The sequence below is a fragment of the Numenius arquata genome, chromosome 6 (assembly GCF_964106895.1).
Source record: "Numenius arquata chromosome 6, bNumArq3.hap1.1, whole genome shotgun sequence".
NCBI lineage: Eukaryota > Metazoa > Chordata > Aves > Charadriiformes > Scolopacidae > Numenius > Numenius arquata.
In genome coordinates, this window is record NC_133581.1 from 43950999 (window position 1) to 43975147 (window position 24149).

General features: G+C 40.2%; 1 protein-coding gene across 3 annotated transcripts; it reads left to right on the forward strand.

The window, feature by feature from the left end:
- Window positions 1–2395: 2395 nt before the first annotated feature.
- On the forward strand, window positions 2396–23864 carry TMEM62 (transmembrane protein 62). Of its 3 annotated transcripts, XM_074148672.1 has the most exons (14): window positions 2396–2585; window positions 6127–6238; window positions 7333–7470; window positions 8530–8575; window positions 9976–10117; window positions 12174–12298; window positions 12446–12568; window positions 13438–13593; window positions 15112–15271; window positions 16861–16974; window positions 17897–17981; window positions 19515–19619; window positions 20115–20233; window positions 21133–23864. In XM_074148672.1, the coding sequence occupies exons 1-14, from the start codon at window positions 2403–2405 to the stop codon at window positions 21457–21459; spliced, it is 1935 nt and encodes a 644-aa protein (XP_074004773.1). In that variant the 5' UTR covers window positions 2396–2402; the 3' UTR covers window positions 21460–23864. The 3 variants fall into 3 exon arrangements, with proteins under 3 accessions (XP_074004773.1, XP_074004774.1, XP_074004775.1); XM_074148673.1 differs by lacking the exons at window positions 2396–2585; window positions 6127–6238; window positions 8530–8575 and having other exon boundaries at window positions 7391–7470; XM_074148674.1 differs by lacking the exons at window positions 2396–2585; window positions 6127–6238; window positions 8530–8575; window positions 19515–19619 and having other exon boundaries at window positions 7391–7470; window positions 21133–22461.
- Window positions 23865–24149: the final 285 nt, after the last annotated feature.

Genomic DNA, 24149 nt, shown 5'->3' on the forward strand with positions numbered 1-24149 from the left:
TGAGAGCTGCTGTGGGTGCTCTGCCTTTGCCACTCCGGCAGAAGACTGGGGCACGACAGACCTAAGTGCTGCCTGGAAGTTTTCCAGACTGTTGCAAACCGGTCCAGTTGTGCAATTCCCTGTGTTTATACCTTTCTAGGGCTGGGGAAACAGGCGGAATAGCTGTAGCTTTGGGCCTTGCAGGCATGCATGCTAACCACCTATGTCTAATAACTCTGTTTTGAAGAAGACTGACTCCTTCCACTGTAGTCTTGCTGCTTTGAGCCTCCAAGCAACTCTTCCACATTGGGATGAAGTTTGCAGGTGACCTTTTTCAGGTATACTCAGTAGATTTTTCTCATTGCACCTGGCTACGTGTACTCCCAAAGTTCTTTTCTTGCATCTTTAGAACATCTGACTGTAGCTGTTCTGCAGAAGCTACCACTCATCTTTATTTTATGAAGTCACTGCAGACTTATTTAGCTTATTGAAATCTGTCACTTAAAATTACTGTGTAGATACTGAGGCAGGTTTAGGTAAAAAAAGACAAAAGTGAATTTTGCCATTGAGCCACTTAGCAATCAATTCAAAGCTTTGTCTAGTTTTGTCCGTACGTGTTGCAAGTCTGCACTCGACCCCTTTCGATGGCGCAGCCGACCCCTCAGCAGCAGCAGTGGCTGGACAATACCCAGGATTAGACTGCGATAACTGGAGTCCTCCTCACCTTTATAGCATCAACGGTAGTGTCTTCCAGCTTCCGATGTAGTCCAGCAAGAGACGCAAGGCTGGGATTCCCAGACAGCGACAAACGCACTCAAGCAGTAGGAGGGCTGCCTGCCGTCCCCTCGGCTGCAAGACGGGTGTCTTGCATGGCCGTGTCTTTTAGCTGAACTATGGTTGTGGTTTTGCCATACTGTGGGACTTTTAGAAGAAGGTACGCTAATATAAACCAGCTGCTTTAGTTGAACAAGAGTTTGGACTTGTTAAGCAAAATAGAACAAAAAAGAAAAAGATTTGGAACCCAGGTATGCTGGGAGACAGCAAAATGAGTGGCAGCAAACCTCTGAAAAAACAAGCTGGCACCGCTACCCAGGCAGAAATGGCACAAAACACCAAGATCTCCATGGATACTAAAATAATAGAGGCAATAAGAAGAACGAAACAGGAATTCAGATAAATTTTAATAAAGACAAAATGCTGAAGCTTGGCAGTCCTTCCAGAGCTAAAATAAAATGGCAGAGCTCCAGGAAGAAATTGAGCAAGCGCTAGTTTTCAAGATTACTCCCCAAAATGACCAGGATTACTGATTGCTAACTGTTGATTTAAAAGCAGTTGTTTGGGGTGTTCTTTGCAGGGAAGTAGGAAGCAGACATGCAAGATGGAAGGCAGCTGAAAAAAACAAACATAAAGTTCCACAAAAGAGCAGCTAAATTATCAAGAACATCTGAAAAAGGGTGTAATATATTAATGAAAAGTGGGTTTTCTTGATCAACGCCAAAAATTAAATCTTTGTCCTATGAAAAATTGTATGAGGAGTCAAGAGAATGAAACGTAAGTAATACTGAATTAGAAACTTCTAACAGTCTGGGAAGTTGTTTGAGAATGTCAAAGAAATATCAAAGAAAACAGTGATGTAAACTGACAGAACCTTTTTCAGCTAAACTCTTACTTAAGATGGGAAGAAAAAAAACCACCTGCCTGCAAACGCAGGCAGCAGTTAGGAAAGCAGAGTTGAGAGCAAAGAATAACTTACCAATTATTAAACTGTACAGTTGTTACAGTAAGGTTTGCAGTGGTGTATATGAAAGAAAAACTGTTCAAAACACCATAAAATATTTTTATGTATGTCAGGAGCAAAAAAAAAAGGTCAGTTGCCTACATTTAGGAGCAGGTAGAATTACAAGGACAGGGGGGGAAAAAAAAAAAAGGTGACTGTTTACATGCTGTACGTGGAAGGCTGTGGGACGAGACACTCATCTCTTCACTTTACACATCTGTTTTTTGTCCCGACCGTTCTTGACCGAAGGAATGGCCCGAGGCCTCCTTACGGTGCGCGCCTCCCCGGGACCAGGAACGCGGCCCGGGGACCAGCGCAGACCGCGCTTTTCAGACAACGTGCCGGCCTTTGGGGCATTTCCAGGCCACCCTCCCCTGCAGTTTTGGGGCATTTCCAGGCCACCCTGCAGTTTTGGGGCAGGCTCAGGGCGCGGGGACGGCTGCAAGCCGCTCGCCGCTGCCCGGCCCGGGAGAGGGCGGCCCGAGGAAACCGCCGAGAGCCGGTGAGCGCCCACCCCCTCCCGGCGCTGGCACCGTCCTCCGAGCCAACCATCGAGAGGGGCGGCCCGACGAGCCGAGGAGGTGGGCCGCGACGCGGAAGCCCTGAAGCCGGCGGCGGGCAGGAGGGGCGGCCGGGGGGCGGGCGCATGGTGGCCGAGCGGCGGAGGATGCTGAAGCTGGCTGTAGGCTTGCTGACAGCCGCGGCGGCGGCGCTGCTGCTGGATTGGTACGCAGCTCCGGGGGCGCCGCCGCCGGGTCGGGGCCGCCGCCGGCGAGCCCCTCAGCCGGCCCCCGGGTCGGAGGCCGCCAACCTGCTGTGGGTGGTGCAGGTGAGTGGGGCCGGGAGGGAGGGCAGGGCGGGGCCGAGCAACGGCCCGGCGCGAGGGGCGGCGGTTGGCTCCGCGCTGAGGTACAGCCGGCCGGTACCCCGGCTCACACACACACACAAACACCCCCCAACCCCGGCTGCTCGGGGCTCGGTGGCGGTGGGAGCCCGGCGAGCTGCCGCCGGGCCTGGGAGAGAGCTGGGGGCGGCCCGGCTGCGGCACCTTCTCCCGGTAAACGTCCCCCCTTCGCCGTCCCGGAGGCGGGCAGGGACGCCCCATTTACAGGTGTTTGGCCGGTTTGCTAGACTACCGCAAAGATACGATGTGCATGGTTAGAAGCGGGTAATTAAAATTCGCCTAATTATTACACTAGCCTGTACGTTGCGTCAGTACCCCATATGGTATTATCTGATATCCCAGTGAGAAATGCAGGCTCTGCCCGTCCCTTTTCCCTCCCAAAACTCGGGGAAGTTGTGTGGCTCGAGAAAATAGTTGCACAGGTTTTTAGCAATAGAAGGGTGTTGTACGGTAGGTTAAACGTGCACAGCTTTGTTTCCGGGATGAACACAAAATCCAAATTAACCTGGCATGGTCTTGGTCATAAACTGTCATGTCTGGGTGCTTCTGTGGCCTCTTTTCTGACTCTTCTCCCCCCATAGCATTCCTGAAGCACTTTGTGTGTAACCAACCGCCAGCTGCTTACATATTTGCAGGTGATCGTCAGCTGAGGTGTCTCAGGGGTTGCTGTGCAGTTCCTTCTCACAAATAGGCTGCTTTTACTATTTTGCTTTCGTTCTCAAACTCAAGGGCACTTGGCTTAAATGTATCAGCTGCAGGCAGTGCTCTTAGTGCACAAGCTGGTGTGTTATTAGTCCTTTTATTCTCTCCAATTGCTATGTATTTTCAAAGTCAGTTTTTCCAGTAAATTTTCCTTAAGTGACCTAAGGCTTACCTTTACTGCAGAACAGATTTCAAGATGAGAGATATGCTTCAATTACTGTAGATAAAGTCCCTATCTTGAGTTGCTATCTTGAAGAGTCAACTACAGCAGCACACAGCAGATGCAGAGCTATGCTGACAAGCAGCATGCGCAGCCCCGAACCTCTCTTGCCGTGTCGTCTCCGGTTGTGTTACTCCAAGTGGAGTTCTTCCAAGGATAGGTCACGGCATAGCTAATTTGAGACTTGGCTTTACTTTCAAGTGGTTATGTTCTCTTTCAGACGTGCCCTTTAACAGCTGCTTTATCATTGACTTAACTTGGAAGTTAATCAAGCACTAAATTCAGCATTGCACCTGATGAAGTTGTGGGAAACAGGCTTCAGGCTCCCTGGTGACTCCATAGGTCTAAGCCCAGGTCACGGCATAGAGCTCGAGATGATGGGTTCCACCCGCAGCAGTTCCTGCCTTGTTTTTCCTCCCATCCACAGGACTCTCTCTTCTTAAACTGAACTAAATTGCAATCTTTGTTCTATAATCTTGTATTAATGGCTCTTTCACCTTTCTTACAGCAGCACTTCCTGTCTTACCCAGGGTCTAATAGGCACTTTAGTTCAATATTTGACGAGCTTACAGTTGATTTTTCTCCTGTTTCTGTCAGCTGGATGTGTTCCACTGTTGCTGTAGGCCTTGTAATTCTCCCTTGTTAATGTCTGCCTTTCCTGAGTCACATCTTCTGGAGACAAGGAATGTGGATGGTGATGTCTCCTCACCCCTAAGTCTCTTCCAAACCATTTTGACAAAATCACTGCCTATGATGCAATGAGAGAGGCCAAGTTTCCACGTCAGTCAGAGGGAGGGGAAAGATGGAAGAAATGCAGCAAGTGGGTTTTTACCTACATTTTGTTAAATTAAGTAAGAGCATTGCAAGCTTTTCCCCTTGCCCACTGATTTCCCTTTTATTGGGACATCTTTTGAAATAAATTAAAAAAAAAATAATAAGAATAGCTCTGCTCCCAAGATCTTCATATTTCATGGCTTTTAGTGATGACAGAAACTTATTCCCAGGACACTGTAACTCTTAGAAGAAAAGCCTTTTGTAAATTTTAAACTCGTATCATAGTAGGGGAAAAAAGTGGGAGGATCTTTGTAGAAAATCAGGCTTCCCAGCCACTGACTGCTAAGAGGTTGGAAGTTTACATTCTCCATAGTTATTGGTAGAACAGGAGTGAGGTTTCTTGTAAGACTTTTTGCTCAAGAATCTGGAGACAGCAACAATAGAGGTTTTTATTTTCTCTGTTTGCTGAGATAGATGAATTGAAAATCCCCAGGAGGAGAAGCAAAGTAAGGTGTTGCACCCTTGTCAATGATTAGATTAGATTTGATGTATTGAGGTATTTTACTGTGTTCTTTGATTCACACTAGCTTGAATGTATCAATAAAAATGAAGTTAAGTCTATGTTTAAAAGTGTTTACATCCAATTTATATACCCTTATATTATAGTGCCATTGGATTTAGCATCCAATTCTGATCTAGGCAAAAGTTCCATATAAGCAAAAAGGGCATGTTCCTAAGCAGAATTTAAAAACCATATTCAGGCAATGTTTTCTAAGTATTCAGATGACTGAATAAGTAGAAGCTAAGGCATTTTGTCTTCAAGGTATTTTATCTGGATTTTTCAAAAAGGAAAAGGTTTTACAAGAACCCAGTTTACTAAATTGAATGTAAGAATCAATATTTTTATTTCCCAGTTAGTGATATCGTCAGATGGCCATGAGCATGTGCTCACTGTTTTTTGAGCATCAAATACCATTTGTCTATACTGAGGAGGATAATTTATTAATTGACTGACTGAAGTGGAACAGAAAGTGGAATTGAAAGGATTCACCCAAAATTTATTTTGGACAGACCTGAAAAACCATAATATTTAAAAAAAAAATTCTTGTGTTTCTTGTTCTCCCCGTCCTGCTCTGTACAGCTCTTCTGATGTGAGGGCTTTGACTGTTTGGTTCAGAAATGAACAGTATCTTCTACGTGATTTCTTGGGCAATCGTTGCCTTCATGAAGGCACATGGAATGGGATATAAAGATACTCATTAGGTCCATTAAAATGAATGGGTAGAATGTTAGAAATCCTTCCACCCAGTTACTGGAAACATCACACTAGCTACGAAATTAGTTATGAGTATGCTTCCTAGGTAACTTTAACCTTTTCTTGCTTTGTGGAGCTACTTAGTATTCTGTCTTGCAGCAAGATCACTGTGTTGCACCAGAAGCTCACAGAATTTGAAAGTCAACAGACCACTTAGAGCCATCAAAGCTTACTGTAGATAGCTAAGTATTTTCCCATATTGATGTATGCCCTTAGATTTAAGGAAATTTTCTTGATATAAATGTGATTTTAGGGGTTAGAGATGCAATATCATATACTTGATCTGGTTTTGTTCTCCTCTAGTCATCCACTTCTGCTTCTCCCTGTATCCCTTACACTGATACGGATCACTGTGACTGCTCCTGTGTTGCATTCTTATGTACTTGGCTTTGCAGGACAACCTGGGCAGCAATAATCTTCTGCCTGGGACAGTGTTTCATTTTTCTCTTTTGCAGGTGTCAGATATTCATATCAGTAGATATCGGGACCCCAAACGAGCTCCTGACTTTGAAAAATTCTGTTCTGAAACAATTGATGTAATTCAGCCAGCACTTGTTCTAGCAACAGGTAAGCATTTCAAAAGTGTGAATTACCTGTTGAATGTGCTGTCAAAGGAAGTCTAGGATCTCAAGACAGAGTCTATAAAGCCTTAAGGTATCTTAAGCAATGGAAATGGAATTGCAGCTGGAGATAGACTGCTAGAAGCAGAAGAGAATAACTTCTTAACTCAAGAGAATTAGCTTTTGTTCGATGTCTTGAGTCTGTCAGTGATTTTCATGTGTATTATACATAACAAAGACATAATTATGCAATATAGCTCTTGTTTTCCCCATATTTGTTGCTACACCTTAGTCCTTGCTGGCAGCTACCTTCCTACTTGTCCTCCTCGTAGCAATTCTACATCATTCTTCATATTTGAAAGTACCTAAGTGGGCAATGTCTGATGAGTCATTAAGAGCTGGTTCCTCTCTCGGAACAATCCCTGCTCATTTGTATGAAATTCAACTGTGAACTAATGTACGATTTCATGGCTGGTTTCCATTTGAACATATCGTACCAAGACAGATGAAATAAACCTTGCCATTGCATTTGATAGCTTACTGTTGCTATTAAAATGGATTATGTTTTGGCAAGCAAATAAAAAAGACTTTGAGCCATTACTATGTGCAAGGCTTTAGAATCTTAATGCTAGACTCATACTTTTGTTTCTACAGGGATTTATTTATCTGCTGCTTGCTTTCTAAGTTAAGAGTTCAGAAATAGTTAGCATTTGTCTTTTAACTAGCAGTGCAGGGAGGCATTACTGTATGAACAGAAATGGGAATGGTTCAAACTTTAATTGGACCTTGAGGGGATACGGAAGGTGTGAAATTAAGCAAAGCTTCTATGACTAGAATCTTCAGGTACAATGAATGCATAACAATTTTCTTTGCCATGGCGTTAGTAAATGTGATGTGTTTGATAGGTGTTTGAACAAGCTGCCACATCTGCATCAGAAGGCATTTACCCTGATAGTAACCTCTTCACAGGAACGTCCAGATTGCACACAGGAGGCCTGTGGCCTCCTACACTAGGAGGCTCAGATTGCATGCTTGCCTAGCTACAGTATTGGTGTAAGCTGTGTAGGCCTCTAGTTATCTCTCATCTTTGTACGCTTTCAGGTGACCTGACAGATGCTAAGACAGAAGATAAATTGGGATCTGAGCAGGTAGAAGTAGAATGGAAAACTTACCATTCAATCCTGAAGAAATCAAGGGTCATGGAAAAAACCAAGTGGATAGACATCAAAGGGAATCATGGTAAGAAGGAAATGAAACGTCTCTTTCTATCCTGTGATTACAGAGCTGATTTAGGCAAGTTAGAATAGAGAGGAAAAGTGTTAGTACTTACTAGCACATTAGCGGTGGTTATGAGTCAGTAGACGGCACACTTTGTTTACGGAAACTTATTGGAGTTTTATTATCAGGGAAGTAAAAGTCTTCATTTATTGATTTTGCTTCGCAAGTCGTAGAACGTAGCTTTAGATGTTAGTTTTCCAGGTCATTAGTTTATATACCCCATCTTTTAATGGACAGGCAAATTGTAACCTTACCCTACTGAAGAAATGGTTTCAATTTACTTTTCATAGACCTCCCCCCACAGGCTTAAGTTAAATCTGTCACACTGTCTTCAGCAATTGAAGGAAGCTTGGTTTCTTTTGAATAGAAAGAACTCAAAGAAGTTTGTACGTCATAGCTGTTTCTACATTCTAAGCATTCAAACACAAGCTAAAAACCTTGTAGGCTGTATAAGCCAGCAGTTACAGGAAAGGCAAAACCAGAAAGCCTAGCACAGGGGGAAAAAATGCATGGTTTGTCATATACAGCCCGTATATGACTTTTTACTCTCATTTCCCTGTCAGGTTTCTGTTACCAGCCTTTATGGAGAGGTGGACCCCAGTTGCAGTATGAACCTCCCCAAGTTGGTGTCTGTTTTACACGTGCTATTCTCTGGTGCTATTGCTACTTTATTTTCTTGGCGTGAGTCAGGTCTTAGGGAATGCACCCAATCCGAAAAGCTTCTGAAAAGCTTTGTGGCCAAAGTGGAGACACATGGTTTTACATTCCCACAACAACTTTATCTTTGCATTGAAACTTAAATGAGAAAACTATTCCCACTTTTAGGTCAACTGCATCAAGTATGTAATATATTTTCTGCACAGTTAGACAGTCTGCTTGTCAGTTATGCATTTTTAAAAAAAAAATATCTCTTCAGTGCCTGCTGAGACTGCTTTATCTCAACATTAGGAAATAAAATATGGATGTCAATAATTAATTTGATCTGAAAGTTTTCTCATTTCCTTTTTTTCTCCCTTACAGATTCATTCAACATTCCACACCTGGATAGCATTCGGAATTATTACAGGTACTTTTATTTACCATACATACAATATAACCATGCTGTTATATTCAAGGTCAAAGTCACTAAATGATTTTCTGCTTTCAGTTATCACATATGTCACTTTCCTATAGTCCAGGATCATATTTGCTATTCCCTCTGTCTTTTCCATTTCCAGTTAGTAGAGCAGAATAGATTGAGAAAACAGAGAATGATTTGCGCAGACTTCTTATCTCTTATCCCTCTGTGTTTTGTAATTGGATATATTGTACATCTGCTTGTGTCTAGGAAATGTTCTGTGCGTTATGTGTTCAGTTTCCTCAGAACAGTTGTGTGATACATTTCTGTAAAACCAGTGTTCCCAAATAATGCTTTTTCTCCTTAAAACAGAGGAAAAAAGAAAAAGAAAGCAAGAGAAAACTTCACTTTTTAAATGTTTTTTCTGCATGCCCACAAGGCCTTTTCATATCATATGGGTCAAAACTTTATTGAGCCATTTCTTCACACCTGAGTCATAATTTTGGTGGTGGTTTCAGCTGTGACTCTTTGAAACTGGAGGGGGACCTAAATTCTACTTTAATTCAGGCTCTTAAGCCACCCTCTTTGCAGTAAGAAGACAGATTAAAGATCTGATAGTTCTGTTTGCTTCAGTTCTCTGTGGCCCAGTGGGAACAGATATGTTTTCCCATAAATTCTGTGGGATAGGATCCTACAGCAGCTGCCTTTACAGAACATGGAATTCACATGTGGATTTACCATGAAGGGATGAATGTGTGGTGCTAACAAGGCTTTTGGATATGTTAGTGCAGTGCACATCCCTATATCCTTCGCCGCAGTTGTAACTACATGACAACCTACTATCTGTCTTCCACTCTTGTTTAAGGCTGCTGTCAGAAGTGTTAGTGACATATGTGGAAGATGTAGTGCTGGTGAGTTTGCTGGATCATCCCACAATTGTTGTTTGGCCTGGACAAGCCTTCTGTTTGGAAAGATATATGGATCACATGCCCCTATTCCACACTGAAGATGCACTGATAGCAAAATCAGTGATAGCAGATCTCCTTTAATTACAGTGTAAGATCCTGCTGTCCTGTCACCTTGCCTATTTGTTTTGCGTTGTTTATGCTGCTGGCCTATCCTTTATCCATAAAAAAAGTACCATGTTGCTCAGGGAAAGTGTATTTATGCTAACGTTTTTTAAAATGTTTGTGTGCTAACTTGCTGCTTGTCTTAACACATGATCCATGTAATTCATCTTCTTTGAAGTGCAGACTTTTCCATGCCATTGTTTTTTAAGAAGAGACTTTACTGCAGTAACAAGATGGAGGTAGATCCAACGCAAGCAATCTTGAATTTATGCTATGCAGGTCATTTTTGTCATTGCTGCAAGCCCTCCTAACAGCAATATATCTGTTTTATTTTGGCAGGAAATACTCTGCCTGGCATAAAGATGGCTCGTTCCATTACATCCACACCACCTCTTTTGGGAACTACTCGTTCATCTGCGTGGATGCCACACTCAGCCCAGGCCCTAAGAGACCCTATAATTTCTTTGGGATTTTAAACATGGTATTTTATAAGTCTTGGCATTCCATTCTGCAGGCTGTTTTACTTCTGTAATGGTTTGTCTGGGGGGTTGGTTTGTTTGTTTTAAAGAGAAGAATTGTCTGAAATATTTATGTTCATCTAAAAGGGTCTTTACATTTTTAAGTTACTATGCACGTGGGACATTTATTTTGAAAAATTAATGTGTCACAACATATAGAGTATCTGTGTTTTCTCTCTTAAGAAATAATCCAGTACAAAAATGTCAAATTAGACATTTTAAGGACACTGTCAGTAGTTTCTTGGCATTTAGCTAGACTTGAGTGATAATTTCCTTATATGCTGTAAAGTTTGAAAAAAACCCAACAAACCTGAAACTTTCTAATTTCACTCCTTTTTGCTTTATTAGATGCTTTTTTACATTAATATTACAGATGAGAGAGTTGTGCTTATCAATGGAATATTGTGAAAGGTAGAGCTATAAAGAAATGTGTCATTTATGAAAGTGAGGTCTGATCTTCTGAGACCATAAAAATGACATGGTATTGTTTTGAAAGAATAACATTAATCCCAATGTTTAAATCATATATCATCTTAGATAACATTTTGCTGCCCTTCGATTTTTCTCTGTACTTTGTTGATATGCTATTATTCTTGAGATACTCTTCTGAAGTCTTGGCAGAGAGCTAATGTGTTCTGGTAAACAGATGTCATATTTTGTCTGTGATAATGGCCTCAATGAAAAGTAAAATGTTCTCCCTCTAATCTTGTCTAAAGAAGGCTCGACATTTAATTAAGTGTTTGTAAATGCTGATGGTGATGCTTAGACGAGAGGTGATGCAGGAGTGCCAAGTCCTGTTCTCATTGTTTACTGTAATCCATAGTAGGTGCAGTAGATTTGCAGAGAAACTCTCAAGGGACTAGGAAATGCAGTTGAGTCTGGAGCTTCTGTCCTTGGCTGCAGTAAGTCAAGCATTTGCTTGCTAATTACCCAGCAGCAGGAGTCCGGAGAGCATCATTTGCAGATTTTTGCACAAAGCTGAACATAAAGGTAGATACCTGTGACTTTTAGGAATTAAACTTCTGCCAGGAATTTGGAAAATCAATCAGATTTGTATCAGTGATTTGATTGCATAGCTTAGGTAAAAGTATTCCTAAAGCCCAAATTCATAAAGGCAAAGGAAATACAATTTCACTTAATAAGCCCATTACATTAACCCAGAATGGTATACTGAATCCATTATGTTTTAATATACCTTTATTTCTGATTCCTTTACATATGCCCTTCAATGTTTCTTTTCAGGTAGGGGGGAAAAGAATATTTTGGTAGTTCTCTGGATTCTCACCATCTGCAAAATGGTGAAAGAGTAGATTTGTGTTTTTCTCTGGTTTTAGTTTTCCTGCCTCCTCTGTTAGACTTTGAGATCTTATTGACATTGGGAGTCTCTCTGGACAGTAAGTGGTTGATTTAATATTGGAAGTCAAACACGTAAAGGAGAGAAATTTTACCTGCTGTGTAAAGTGTTACTTTTGCTTAACTTTAATAGCAATGGCTGAGGAATATTTTCAAGATTCAGCATCACAGTTCATCCAGTTAAATGACTGAAGCATATGGTGCACAATTTCTGTGGCCTGTCATGCTTATAAAAGGCCATCTAGCAATTCAAGACATAGCAGGGATGGTAATTGTAAGGTAAAGATGTTTTTAAAATCAACTCAAGTATGTCATCTTTGACTGTATAAACAAGCAGTAGAAAGGATAGAAACATAGTTTACCAAAAGTCTGTCTTTATATTGCACTTTTCCTGTGTTCATTTGCAAGGAAAGTATTGAATGTCTTGTTTTCACTTTCTTTTCCCAACATCGGATTTTCGGGATACATCTTGTAGTACAGTTTGTTCATGATAGGTCCCTGAAGCAACTGAAAGTATTCTCTGGGGGAAAAAAAAAGGAAAAAGAAAGGATAAATTGCATTCTTCACTACTTTCTTTCTTCTTTCGTTTGGCTGTTCTTTCCAAGTAGCCTGAATGCTAAACAGGTTTGGTTGTTTGTTTGTCTTTCAAACACCTGCCCGTTGCAGAATCAAATGAAAGAGCTATCTTTGATGGCATCGGAAAGTCTGCACAGCAATCATACTGTCTGGTTTGGCCATTTTCCCACCTCAACAATCATCTCCCCAGCCCCAGGAATACGATCATTAATGAGGTAAGATCTTTCTTTTTTTCTTGTATGTTTTCAGCGTGAAGTACATTTCTTGCCTCTCTTTACATACTTGTCTGTCACTTCTCAAGTTTCCTGCAGTGGTATTTCCTTCCCACCCAAATAATCACAATACTTATGTTCTGTTGTTAGTTCTGCCACAGCCTATTTGTGTGGACATCTCCATACAATGGGCGGGCTGATGCCAGTCTTGCACAGTCAGCACCGGGGCGGCACTCTGGAACTTGAATTGGGAGACTGGATGGATAATAGGAGGTAAGTAAACCCTATGTGAGCGAATTATTATATGGAGCCTACCTGGTTATACTGTGATTCCCTTTTATGCTGTTTGGAGAATTCGAAAGAAACATTAGGTCTGCCTGACTGGCTATTACTATTAATGCTTTTGAAAAATGTCTCTGTTTGTAAGTTTGGGATTTTTTTCCCCCTATACTAACAGTGTGCTAATAAATTAAGTAAAGTAATTTTTTAATTTATTCTCAGTATTTAGAAATGAAAAAGAGGACACCTAAATGTCCATTTAGTATGTTTTTAGTATTCAAAGTAGATAAATAAATTGCAATAAAATTCAGCATCACTACTTCAAAATACCCATGCTCTGCACCAGCTGTTAGAATTTTACAGGCAAAAATAGTCTACCTGAGAAATGTTACCCTAGCAGCATATCAAAAAGTCCCATGCTATGTGAAATGTACAGTAGTATATTAGCTTTTCTTCTGCAGTGATCCTAAGAAAGATACTTGTATACATATAGGAAGAGAGCACGCTGGGGTCTTTGACCATAACTAGAGTACCTACCCAGACACTGTAGTAATGTACATCATATTTGAATTCTTTAACATAATGTTCACCTCTCTGATTCATATGCAAAATTCAATAGATCTTGACATTTGGAATTTTGAGTGGTGCTTTACTGATGTATAATAAAATTAATTTCATCAGAGGTAACCAGCTGTACAGTTAGTACAGCAGAGTTGGTTGATACAGAATCAACTACAGAAGAGAATAAATGGAAAATAAATAAAATGGAAAACAAGTTCTGTTTAGGAACTTGGGAAGCAAGGGAATCAGCTGTGCAGCATGCAGTAATTTGTAACAACAACATTTTTTTCCTTTCATTATAGGTACCGGATCCTTGCATTTGATCATGACCTCCTTAGCTTCGCAGATCTTAACTTTGAAGAATGGCCTGTAGTTCTCATCACCAATCCCAAATCCTTCCTTTACAGCAGTTCTACTCATGAACCACTTGCCAAAATTCTTTATTCCACTCATATCAGGTACCCGGTATTCTCTTGATTTCACAATATTTAACTATATTTTAATAGTCAGGGTCTTTCTTGGTTATAATGTACATCTGTATTTATATGTATATACAAAACCCCTCGTTTTTTAAATCCATGTGTCCACTGTTCTCAGAATTCACTTTTCTCTGGAATATTGTTCCTGAGAGCTCACATTATCTGTGATAAACAGAGATTATGTAGTAGTAATTAATGTTTGTTTTGTTTATGCAGTTTTTTCCCCTAAAGTCATTTGAACTTTTGTATGTAACCAAAGCTGGTAGAGCTAGATGAACACATAATGTGTTATTAATCTCACATGTTGACGTCGCCTCCGCTGATTTCAGGATTTTGTCAATGTATTTTTCTATGTGTTTTCTCTATTCACTTCAGACTTCTTTGCCTCTTCTATTTTCAGTTTTATATCCCTTATATATTAAAACATTTTAAGCTTCTACCAATTTTCGTATTTAAGTCTTTCCATCTTTTCATTTCTACCTTTTCTATTTACTTTTGTATTTCAAATTTCTATGCCCTTTCCAACATTTTATATTTGCCGTTAGACCAATATGTGTTAAATATATGAGTATATTGCATAAACAGAATTACAATCAAAAGAAGTTTGTCATACTTTTCAGGTAGGAAGCCGTGTCCTACTAAGTCTAGCTACTTGCCAGTTTTCTACTTAGAACCTTATCTGAACATTCTTATGATTATATTAAATATATGAACTGGTAGAATCATTCACCGTAACTATATGGGTCTCCTTCATTTGACTGAAACGTGCTCCAGAATGCCTTTTGTGTTACCAGAAATGAAAGAAATTGTATGTGCAATATATTGAGTCTGTATGAGTAACACTGTTTCTCTCAATATAAGCACTGCCAAGTGATACTACGTTTGTTGGTATCTCAGATGTGTAATACCAGTCTTGCGTTTCACTCCATTTCTCACAAATTCAGTTATGAAGACTGAGAGGTTATATTCTGACTAGCAAAAAGTAAAAAACAAACAAACAAATTAAAAAAAAAAAACCAAAACAAAACACAAAAATACCCCAAAACAAAACCCAAACCAACCAACCAACCAAAACCACACACACCAACAAAGGACTTCAGAGAGAGAGAGACTGGCAATTTTTAATGAAGACATCTACATGTATTTGCTTATGTGTCTGCATGTGTGCGTTAGGATACATCCTACTTGTGTTAGCAAATGTTTTGACAGCAAGAGTTCTAAGATTATTTCTGCCAGGACCTGAGGGTCTCTGCCACTTTTTCGTCTGTTCCACAGCCCAGATTTTTATGCTATTCTTTTGCACAATACCATACAGAACTACTTTTTACCTGCAGGGAAGAGCTACGTTACCATTAGCCTACAGATACTTCGCTGTTCTAACTCTTTTGAACTCTTAAGTGCAAGGTAGCATAATCTTTAGAGGTTTCTCTTCAGGAAGTAATGATAAATCTGCAAGTCCTGTTACAAATCTGTTTATTTTGCTGTTTATTCACTCAGAATTCTGGCCTTCTCTCCTTCTGTCATTATCTCCGTTGAAGTCTCTATAGACGGGGTTCGCTTGGGGAGTGCGCACCAGGTATCTGGCCCTCTCTATGTACTGAGGTGGAGCCCACAAAACTACAGTGAAGGGTTCCACCACATAGATGTGACTGTCCAGGTAAGGAACCTGTTGGTATTCTTTGTACTGAATTTGTATGTTGTCATGTCTGCTCCAGCACCCTTCTGCATGACATAGCTGGGGACAAAATACGTGATATCAGACTTCCTTTCGTACTTATCTGTTTACAAAAAACCCAAAAGATTTATGAAGTGAAAAAAATACTGACTGCTGAGCACTAAAGCATTCATAAAGCATCTGGACAAAAGAAAGGATTCTTATTTTTCATAAGAAATACAATAAGATATGACATAAAAGCAAGTAATTGGTCAAAAATAAATTATTTTGAGTAACGGGCAACAATTAATTTTTAAGGTTGTCTTGAAAAAAAAATAATTGAGCTTGATCAAGAAAAATAGTAAGTAGCATCATGTTAGTTCAGAAAGACAAAGGAACTGGAAGATTGGAGTGTTGTCTTTGATTATCCATTTGAAGTTCTTGTAATGATTTCTTACAGTCTGACAATTAATAAGGTTTCTGTTTCCCAGAACATCAGCTTAACTGATGTTAGATTGCTGGGTGCAAAAAACGTTTGTCTGTGAATGCTTCTCTTCTTGGTACTCTTATTTTATTTTTGTACCTTCAAGTGGTCTTTGAAGAACTTGATCAGACTGTTCTAGCATTTGCACAATAGTAATGGGAAAGTCAGCTTTGTCCTGCTGGGTGGAAGCCAGTTAGGCAGGAGGCAGAGCCTAGCACGGCGAGGCATCAGGCACAGCTAGGTACAGGCACAAGAGCGATACTGCTTTTTTTTCTAATGGCCTTTCTGTACTGCCAGACTTCTTCCTCCTCAGTTGTTACCGATTTCTGTGATGCTTTACTTGGGAAAGCTGCATTTTATAAGTCATTTATTTTGTTGAGTTTTTTTTTAATGATGATGAAAACATATGCGCAAAACTGAGTAACATTTGAAGAGGGTTATAAGGGCCTGCATAGGAATCATTTTCTTGCAAATACATGCTTGTTACTGAATAATTTTGGGAAAGTGCGGAGGATGAAGTGTTAACTTGAGTTATGTACCTGGAGAAAATAAGAATACTCAATTGCTATACATTGTTTCTGGGATTGTCCAAATATTGTCTCAGCTGTACTCACACTAAACATAGTCAATCCTTGTACAGGAAGGTAAGGTGTCAGTGTTACACATGCAGAAATACCAAGCTCTTGAATATATGTAGTGCTGTTATTGTTTATCAATACCTGTTTCTAGCAAAGACGCCAGAAAAGAAGCACAAGAAAGCCTCAAAATATTTTAAGATGGGCTATTATCTAGAATTGAGCTTTCAGAAAACAAGTGGGGGTGGTGGCCAGTAAATAGTCTCTGTCTTCCAGGAGTTGCTGAATCTCTGACAGGATCTCCTTCATATGTAGCACTTTCAGACTATGATCTTACAATCACCAATTTACTTGAAACTACAAAATTGACAGTACGTAGCCCTTTGTAGGCAGAAGTATTTAATGAGCAGTACGCCAGACATGCATGCATCAATTGGATCTTTCAGAAAAGCTGCAATGATAATTAGCAACTTTAACTAGATATTTTGTGCACTGCTGGTATCTAATTGGTCTTTCATTTTATACCAATCTAGGATGCTTCAGGAAGAATTAGCACGCGGGGTCATATATTTGCTATGGAAGAAAACCTCTCTCTCAGATTTGGCTTTTGGCCATCTGTTATTCTTCTCACTGACCACTATGTTCTAGTAAGTACTCCCAGAAAAACAGCTGTCATTTTGTGTTGGTTTCCCCAGAGACTGCAGGAAGCATTTTCCTAATTCCTGGTAGACTTGAATGCACTTTGCTTTTTTCAGATATGACTCGGTTGGAATTTCACAAATATTTTAAGTTTGCTTTCTCAAGTTGCACACTTCAAACGCGAATGTGCAGCTATGGTTTATGCAAACAGTTGACTTCCTGGATTTAGTCACAATTGTCCATTTTTGGGCATAGGTACACACGTATTTTGTGCAAGCAAGAAATGGAAAAGAAGCTACTGGAGATGGTAGAAAAAGGAAACATTAAATCAAAGAAAACTTCACTGTGATCTTGTTGCAATATGTGTACTAACGTTATAGCTAGCTCTAGCAAAGAGGAAGGCAAAATTCCCATTGACTTCAGTAAGATTCAGGTTGTATCCAGAGGTGTTACAGCTTGGTACGTGCAGAGAAGGCATGTCGTAATAGTCTAGGTGCACTTACAGAACAACACAGGAAAGTCCACGTGACTGTAGATAGTATCATAATTGGCTCAAAATTATTATATTAGTTTTGTTAATCAGTGACCGATATTCTCCACAATATCTTGATCTCCAGTTCTATTCAGTACAGCATTCAGAAAGTGTTTTACTTGGGAAGTATTTACACTTTTTCAATGGGTGTGTTTTACAAACCCCATTTTTGAAAGATTCAGGTCTATCACTTTCAGCCATCCGACTGAATCCAAGTCAGTAAGATGCAAGTCCAATAACTTAGAAACTCGAGTTTCTTTTTACTCTTCAGTTCAATGGCACCATCAAGCTTTGAATATGTGTCAGAAATCTTTGTATAATTCTGTCACTGTCCATAAGACATGCTCAAAGGCAACTACTACTCCAGGGCTGGCTTAGAGTTACAACTGTCTTTCCAGGCTCGTGTGCTGTTTGGACTGATCGTGCTCATTCAGATCGCCTTGCTCGTTGTTTTCAGATACCTCCAAAAGCCAGCACTCAAAGGTATGAACCAATTTTTGTCTGTGTTTTTTAGAGGATCTAGTTTTATTTACTATTTATCTGTACGCTAACAATATGTGAGTAGTTGCGCTGTTAATCACCATATGCATTTTGCATCTAGTACTGTCAGGTTTGATTAGGTTCTCAGAAGCTGCTGTTTTGCTTTTAAGGGGATCCAGAAAACCTCCAGTATATCAAATAAAGTACATTTAAAAACTAAAAACTTGATCAGGTATCTCTGCTTAAAGAAAAATTAAATTAATTGAAGTCTAAAGGTTTAATTTTCATTTTCTCACTGAAGAATCCAATGCACAGGAAAATGAATGTTTTATTCTGTATTAGTTCTGTATGTGTGCTTGTTTCACTACAGCTGGCACAGAATTCTCTGTCACCTGAGTGGAGAAACAGATGTCCTTCTACAAAAATAATTTTGTTTATCTTTGCAAAGAACGTGAACAGACTTGGGTCTTTCTCAAAAGAATATTAAGACCAGTTCTGTCATTACTTGATATTTTGTTCGAGATATATCTAGTAAATGAAAATTAATACTGTTAAGCTTGTGGTGTTTATCCTTTAAACAATTGTTTGAACCACACCTTACTAATGAGATTTTGCTGGAAGCCACCTCCCTTCCTATTCATGTCAGCGTATGTCCCTTCCTTTATACTTATAATCACGTAGCACCCTGAGGTAACTACAGCAACTGCTACATAGAAAAAGAAGAGATTTTCAGTTACCTTTATGGAGTTCAGCAGCTAAAAATGAAACGAGCTAGCACTCTGTGATCAGCTAGGTCCCTGTAGACCATGACAAGTGTTTTACAAATTAGTAAATAAATTTGTTAGAGCTGTTGATATCCAAAGGTCAAGCTTGCCCTCTGGGAGTTAATGCTTTATGAGAAGGGCAGCCACGTAATAGGTGAAACTCTAAAAGCTGACTTTTATAGGAAGGCTTTCTCAATCTCAATCTATTAATTGTCTGTTAGAAAATGAATATTGCTTTTTTTTTTCCTAACATCACACACTTGTCAGAATGGTGCCATTTTAATGCCTAGCCTTCATTTTATCTGAGTTGATATCAGATCTCACTAAGTAGATTTAATCAAAGAAAATCTAGTTAATCTAGTCTTTGCTGACCTACCTTTTTGGGTTTGCACAATTAACTGTTTTGAATCTCTTACTTTTTATTTAAAATGAACTTTCTCCATGTTTTTCATTCTAGCCAACTTCATTTTCTGGGTATAGAATGGTCGTTCAGTTTTATTTACGTACAGTAAGTGTACTCATTTAGAATGGCAGCTTCTTCTGCTGTTTTTAATATAGATCATTGTATTTATTGGTTCCTTACGTGGTTATCACAGTAATATTAGACATGCATTCCCTTACATTTATTCTGTAGACATACCAAATATTTCTTATTTAATAGAATGAGTAAATAATGTGCAGATTTATTTCAGAAAGACCAATGTATTTTATATATGTGTGTGTGTTGCAATCCGAATCAAATATATTTATCTTAAACCTTGTCTCTGTTTAGAAAAGCCAGGATTACTTACTCTGACCTCATATTCCCTTCATGTCTTCAGTAAAACAAACACCTTCTACTACTCAATTCTGGTTCTGAATTTATACACCTTTCTGGGTAAGTAACATAGAGTACTGGAGAACATAAATTTTGTATTTTTAAATTGCACGTCAGATCCTGATAGAAAATGAGACTTCTAACATCTTGGAGAATAAGGAAAATCTGCTTAAGTTTATGATCATGTCTTTCATATGCCTTACTGTAATTCTGGGAAAAGGCCAGCATTTGAAAGGATCTGTCCTTTCACTTCTCTCATAAGGAAAATATTGTATGTAGTGTTGAAAATTGTCACAGAGATGAAACCAATTTAAAAGGATTTTCATTGCATGTCACAACTCATTGGTGTATCGTGATATTTTCACATCAGGAATGTTCATCAGGTTGCTGTTTGTTGACATATTGTTGACAATTAGGCTTATGACTATAGACAAGCAATAGAGAAGTCATTTTCCCCGGTTAACCACTTTGTGCTCAGTAGCAGAAAGGGCCATGTGAAAAAGGGCCATGTCTTTACTGTATTTTCTGATGGTGCTCTCTTTTCCTCTCTTTCAGGACCATGGTTTGTAGGGGAACTGGTAGATGGCCAGGTGGGGGCCTGTTTTTCCTTTGGGGTGTTTGTTGGCGGTACCTTCTTACAGGGCAGTCTGACATTTGTGGTTGGGATTTTACAGGTACATATTTATAAAAATTAAGGCTGACAAACTGCTTTTCTCTCAGATTTTTTTCTGATTTTTTTCTTTAATAGTTTTATAAAAAAGGAATCTTGGAAGGAAAGAGAATATTAATGGCCAATCCTGACTACAACAGCTTTTTCTTACCTTTCTGCAAGTTAAAAGGGCATTATTGTATTATTTTCTCAGACTTTCCCACTATTTGATATTGCTTTGGCCTCTCTCTCCCTCTTTGGCCATCTCTACAGGTTCACCACACTAGATTTTGGGTTTGTCCTCAGCTCAGGCACAGGTTGCAGTGATTAAGCAAAAGGAACTGAATGGCCAGAGCAGTCCTTGCACACTGAATAACCCTTCACATCAGTAGGTGTCACTCTCCAAGTACGCACGAGTACAGTTTTCCCAGCAGCCTGATCTGGCTGCCCTCTGGTTTTCCCAGCTGCTGAAAGAGAGGGTGTAGTTCCTCGGTATTTCAGCCAGACCAAGCTGACTTGCCTCCTTCATGGTCCCTCCCTTATACCAGGGCTACCATCTCTCTGTCACTGCAGTGGGCTGGGTCAGAGGGCTAAACTGACATAAGGACCTTCCTTTTTTAGTGTGCCAGTATTTTGCCAAGTCTAGCTCCCTGAACCAGCTCCAGGAAAGGTCAGATGCATGTCACTGCTTCCCACTGCAAGGGAGTGGGCAGGAACGCTTGGCCTGGGACTGAGGCACAGGCAGCCACAGCTCTTTCAGCTGCAGTGTCTTGGAAGCGCATCCTGAGATTCCAGCTCTGGGAATTGTATTCAGCCCTTAGAATGGGACAGTTTTATGTACTCTTACCTTCCTATGCCCTTGTGTATGTTACTCAGAACACTTGGCTTGCTCATTGTCTAATTTTTCTCTGCTCTTCTTTTCAGATGTTGTTTTTCAACCTGCCGTTAATGGCCTATCTGTGCTGGTGCCTGTGGCTGCGGTGCCAGGGTCACAGCTTCCTTTCTCACATCCGTCACGTCCGGCGCCTCGTGGCTGTGCTCATTCACCTGGCAATGACCCTCCTCCTGACCTGGCAGGTCTATTCCTGCTATTTCCTGCAGCGAACCTACGGGACCTTGGCTTTCCTCTTCTCCCCGATGAGAACGTGGCTGGTGGTGCTGACCTCGGCTCTGATTTATAAAACCTGGACAATGAAATCATCTGAGCTCAGAACTTACATAGCAGAAATAAAAAACTGTCAGAGCTCCTGAAGTACAATATCGGGTATTCAAAGTTCTCTTACTTAAAAACTGGCAAGGCACAACCTATAGTTTTGTGACGCTAGAACACCATACAGCCCAACTATTAGGTGGTAAGATCTGAAGGGGGTAAGATTGTGATCTGCATTGCCACAGAGCTGTATTAAATAGTGAATGTATAACAATGTGTATTATATACTTTTATTGTATTATACATATACAATATACTGTATAATGCATGTTATATAATACAGTTATACATTAATTAATACAGTGTGGGAAAGTGTCGTGGTTTAGCCTCAGACAGCAACAAAGAACCACGCGGCCGCTCTCTCAACCCTCCCACGGCCATGGGGGAGAATTGAAAGAAAAAGGCAAAACTGGTGTGTTGAGACAAAGGCAGTTTAACAGAACAGCAAAGGGAACAGGAAAACAACAGTATCTGACAGAGGAATGTACAAACATGGTTATGGTACCACCGCTCAGCCAGCTCCTGGCTATAGCCTGGGCATGGCTCACATGGCATGGAATACCTGTGTCCCTACCACAGCCTGGGGAGAATTAACCCCATTCCTGCCAGAACCAGGACAGGACAGAAAGTAATGGAAGATCAACAAGAAGGATTGTAAACACTAAAGTGACTCCTACCCGGGGTGTCAAAAAACACATATCACAGTAATTGTTGTTTAGTCTTATGTGCTTGACAAGTAGAACATCTGCACTTAAATAACAAAGGCCTGTGATGGACTCAGAGGCACCTCAGCGAACGTGCCCGAGGTTCCTGCCCTGCTGTCAGAGAAGATCAACACACAGTGGAAAACTGCCTGCTTGAATCCCTGACACACAGGCCAGAACAGCAGGTTCGAATCGTCTCTCTCTCTTGCTGGCAAAGAAAAAAGTCTCTAGCAAGGACCAAGATCCATGGTGCCTGTGTTCCTGCTTACATTCCTGTGCCCAGGTGCTGCCCTGGAAATCCCCTGGTTCACAAAGTAGCAAGATTAAATTTACTCTTTGTGTTTCACCTGTGGTTCTGTGGCTGTTCCTGCATCCTGCCCATGTCAGCTCACGCACAGTAAACTGTATAATAATCTCGGTAACAGGGGCTTTTATGATACAGTAGATATGTCCATATGGATCACAAATGGAAATGTTTGCTCATTACTACTGTGAATGGACAAGTATTTTTAATTAATTAATTTCTTGATTTTTCCAATGGCGGGAAAAATGAGCTCCAGGGAAAAACCTTGATAACGAGCTCCATGATTTGAGCTTAACTCTGCTTTTTATTTCAAGATTTACATATATTTTTACAAGACTAAATACAAGACTAGACCAGATGTCTTGATGAAGCAATGGTTACTGCAAAGGTGCTGTGGTGGCCTTCACAGTAACAGTCCTACGCTTATACACCTTCCCAGTTCATAATGCTATACACGAGCAGTTTATAAGCTGTTATATGTTTACCTGAGCCATGGCCTTTTGGTCTTGTCCTGGGAGCGCTGGCTAATTAACACACTCTCTCTCTGGGAGGAAGTAGTTATGTTTTCCACTGCTGAAGTTGCCAATTTTCCCACACTTGACCAGTGAAAGGAGAGTGAATGATCTGTGTTGCTGGGATTCCCAGCTGTAGTCAGAGTTCAGCTTTAAAGCAAAGGAGAGAGAAAAAGTCCAAGAAAGACAGATGGGCCAGCGGGAAGGAATCGCATGGTCTGATGCCTATAGCATCTGTAAGGGAGAGGGTCAGGGCTGTGTTTCTGAGTCTCAGTCAGACGTGCTGAAGAGTGACTTAGGAAAACTCATTTCTTTGTCTTCAGTAGTTCTGAGTCTAAAAATGATAGAACAGTTAAATTTATGAAGAATGCAATGATCCAGAGCCAAGACTGGTGTCCGTTTCTCTGTAAAGTAAGGAGAACGCTGGCCTGCTTCACAAGACTGCCGTGAGGGGAACACTTAAAATACTTAGGCAATTTTACAGTAACTTATTTATGGCTCCTCAAGAATAAGGAGGGGTAACTTATTTATGTCACCTTAGAAGAAAACAGCAGCAGCTGTAGTAGAACATACAGGAAAACAAATTGAACTGGAATAAAATATTGACTACGACTAAGACTTTTGTTATTTATAAAAGGTGACAGTTTTCCTGTTCTTTAGTTCCCGTTCTTCAGTGACTGACAATATAATAGAAAAAAAGAGTAACAGCTCTCATTTGCATAAGTTAAATACACTGTTACGAGAATACAGAATGTCATTTGTTGCCATGTAAGTTTGTTTTGCAAAGCTGTTTGTTAGAAAATCAGAGGCAGGGCACAAAATTTCCTTGTGAGAAACACTACTGAAAAATTAACAATTTCATAATTAAATTACTTTTATGTGAGCATAAGAAGTTGCAATAAAATACTTCGTATCTATTCCCTGGGACAAGACCGTGTTCTGAAAAGAGACTTTTTTTTGTTCTGGTGGTAGCAGTTGATTGCAACGTAATCGAATGTCTATGGACATAAAAACCTTACAGTCTGTCAAACACTTACTTTTTGGCTCCATGGGATGCGTTGTGCTAGATGGATGGAATTCTGTTAAGAATCTCTCCATGCTATTCTTAGTGCGGCGAGCAAAGATGTTTTATTTGCAGATGTGCTATCCCTGGTTCCAGGGACCCAAATAAGAATCACATGCTCTGAAATGTGGCTATGTGTGAATTTTAT

Excerpts from the sequence above, each read along its gene's own strand:
- TMEM62 (XM_074148672.1), top strand. The coding sequence starts at position 2,403 with ATGGTGGCCGAGCGGCGGAGGATGCTGAAGCTGGCTGTAGGCTTGCTG. Across the intron at positions 7,471-8,529 it reads AGACATCAAAGGGAATCATG|ATTCATTCAACATTCCACAC; the intron begins GTAAGAAGGAAA and ends TCTCCCTTACAG. Across the intron at positions 15,272-16,860 it reads ACATAGATGTGACTGTCCAG|GATGCTTCAGGAAGAATTAG; the intron begins GTAAGGAACCTG and ends ATACCAATCTAG.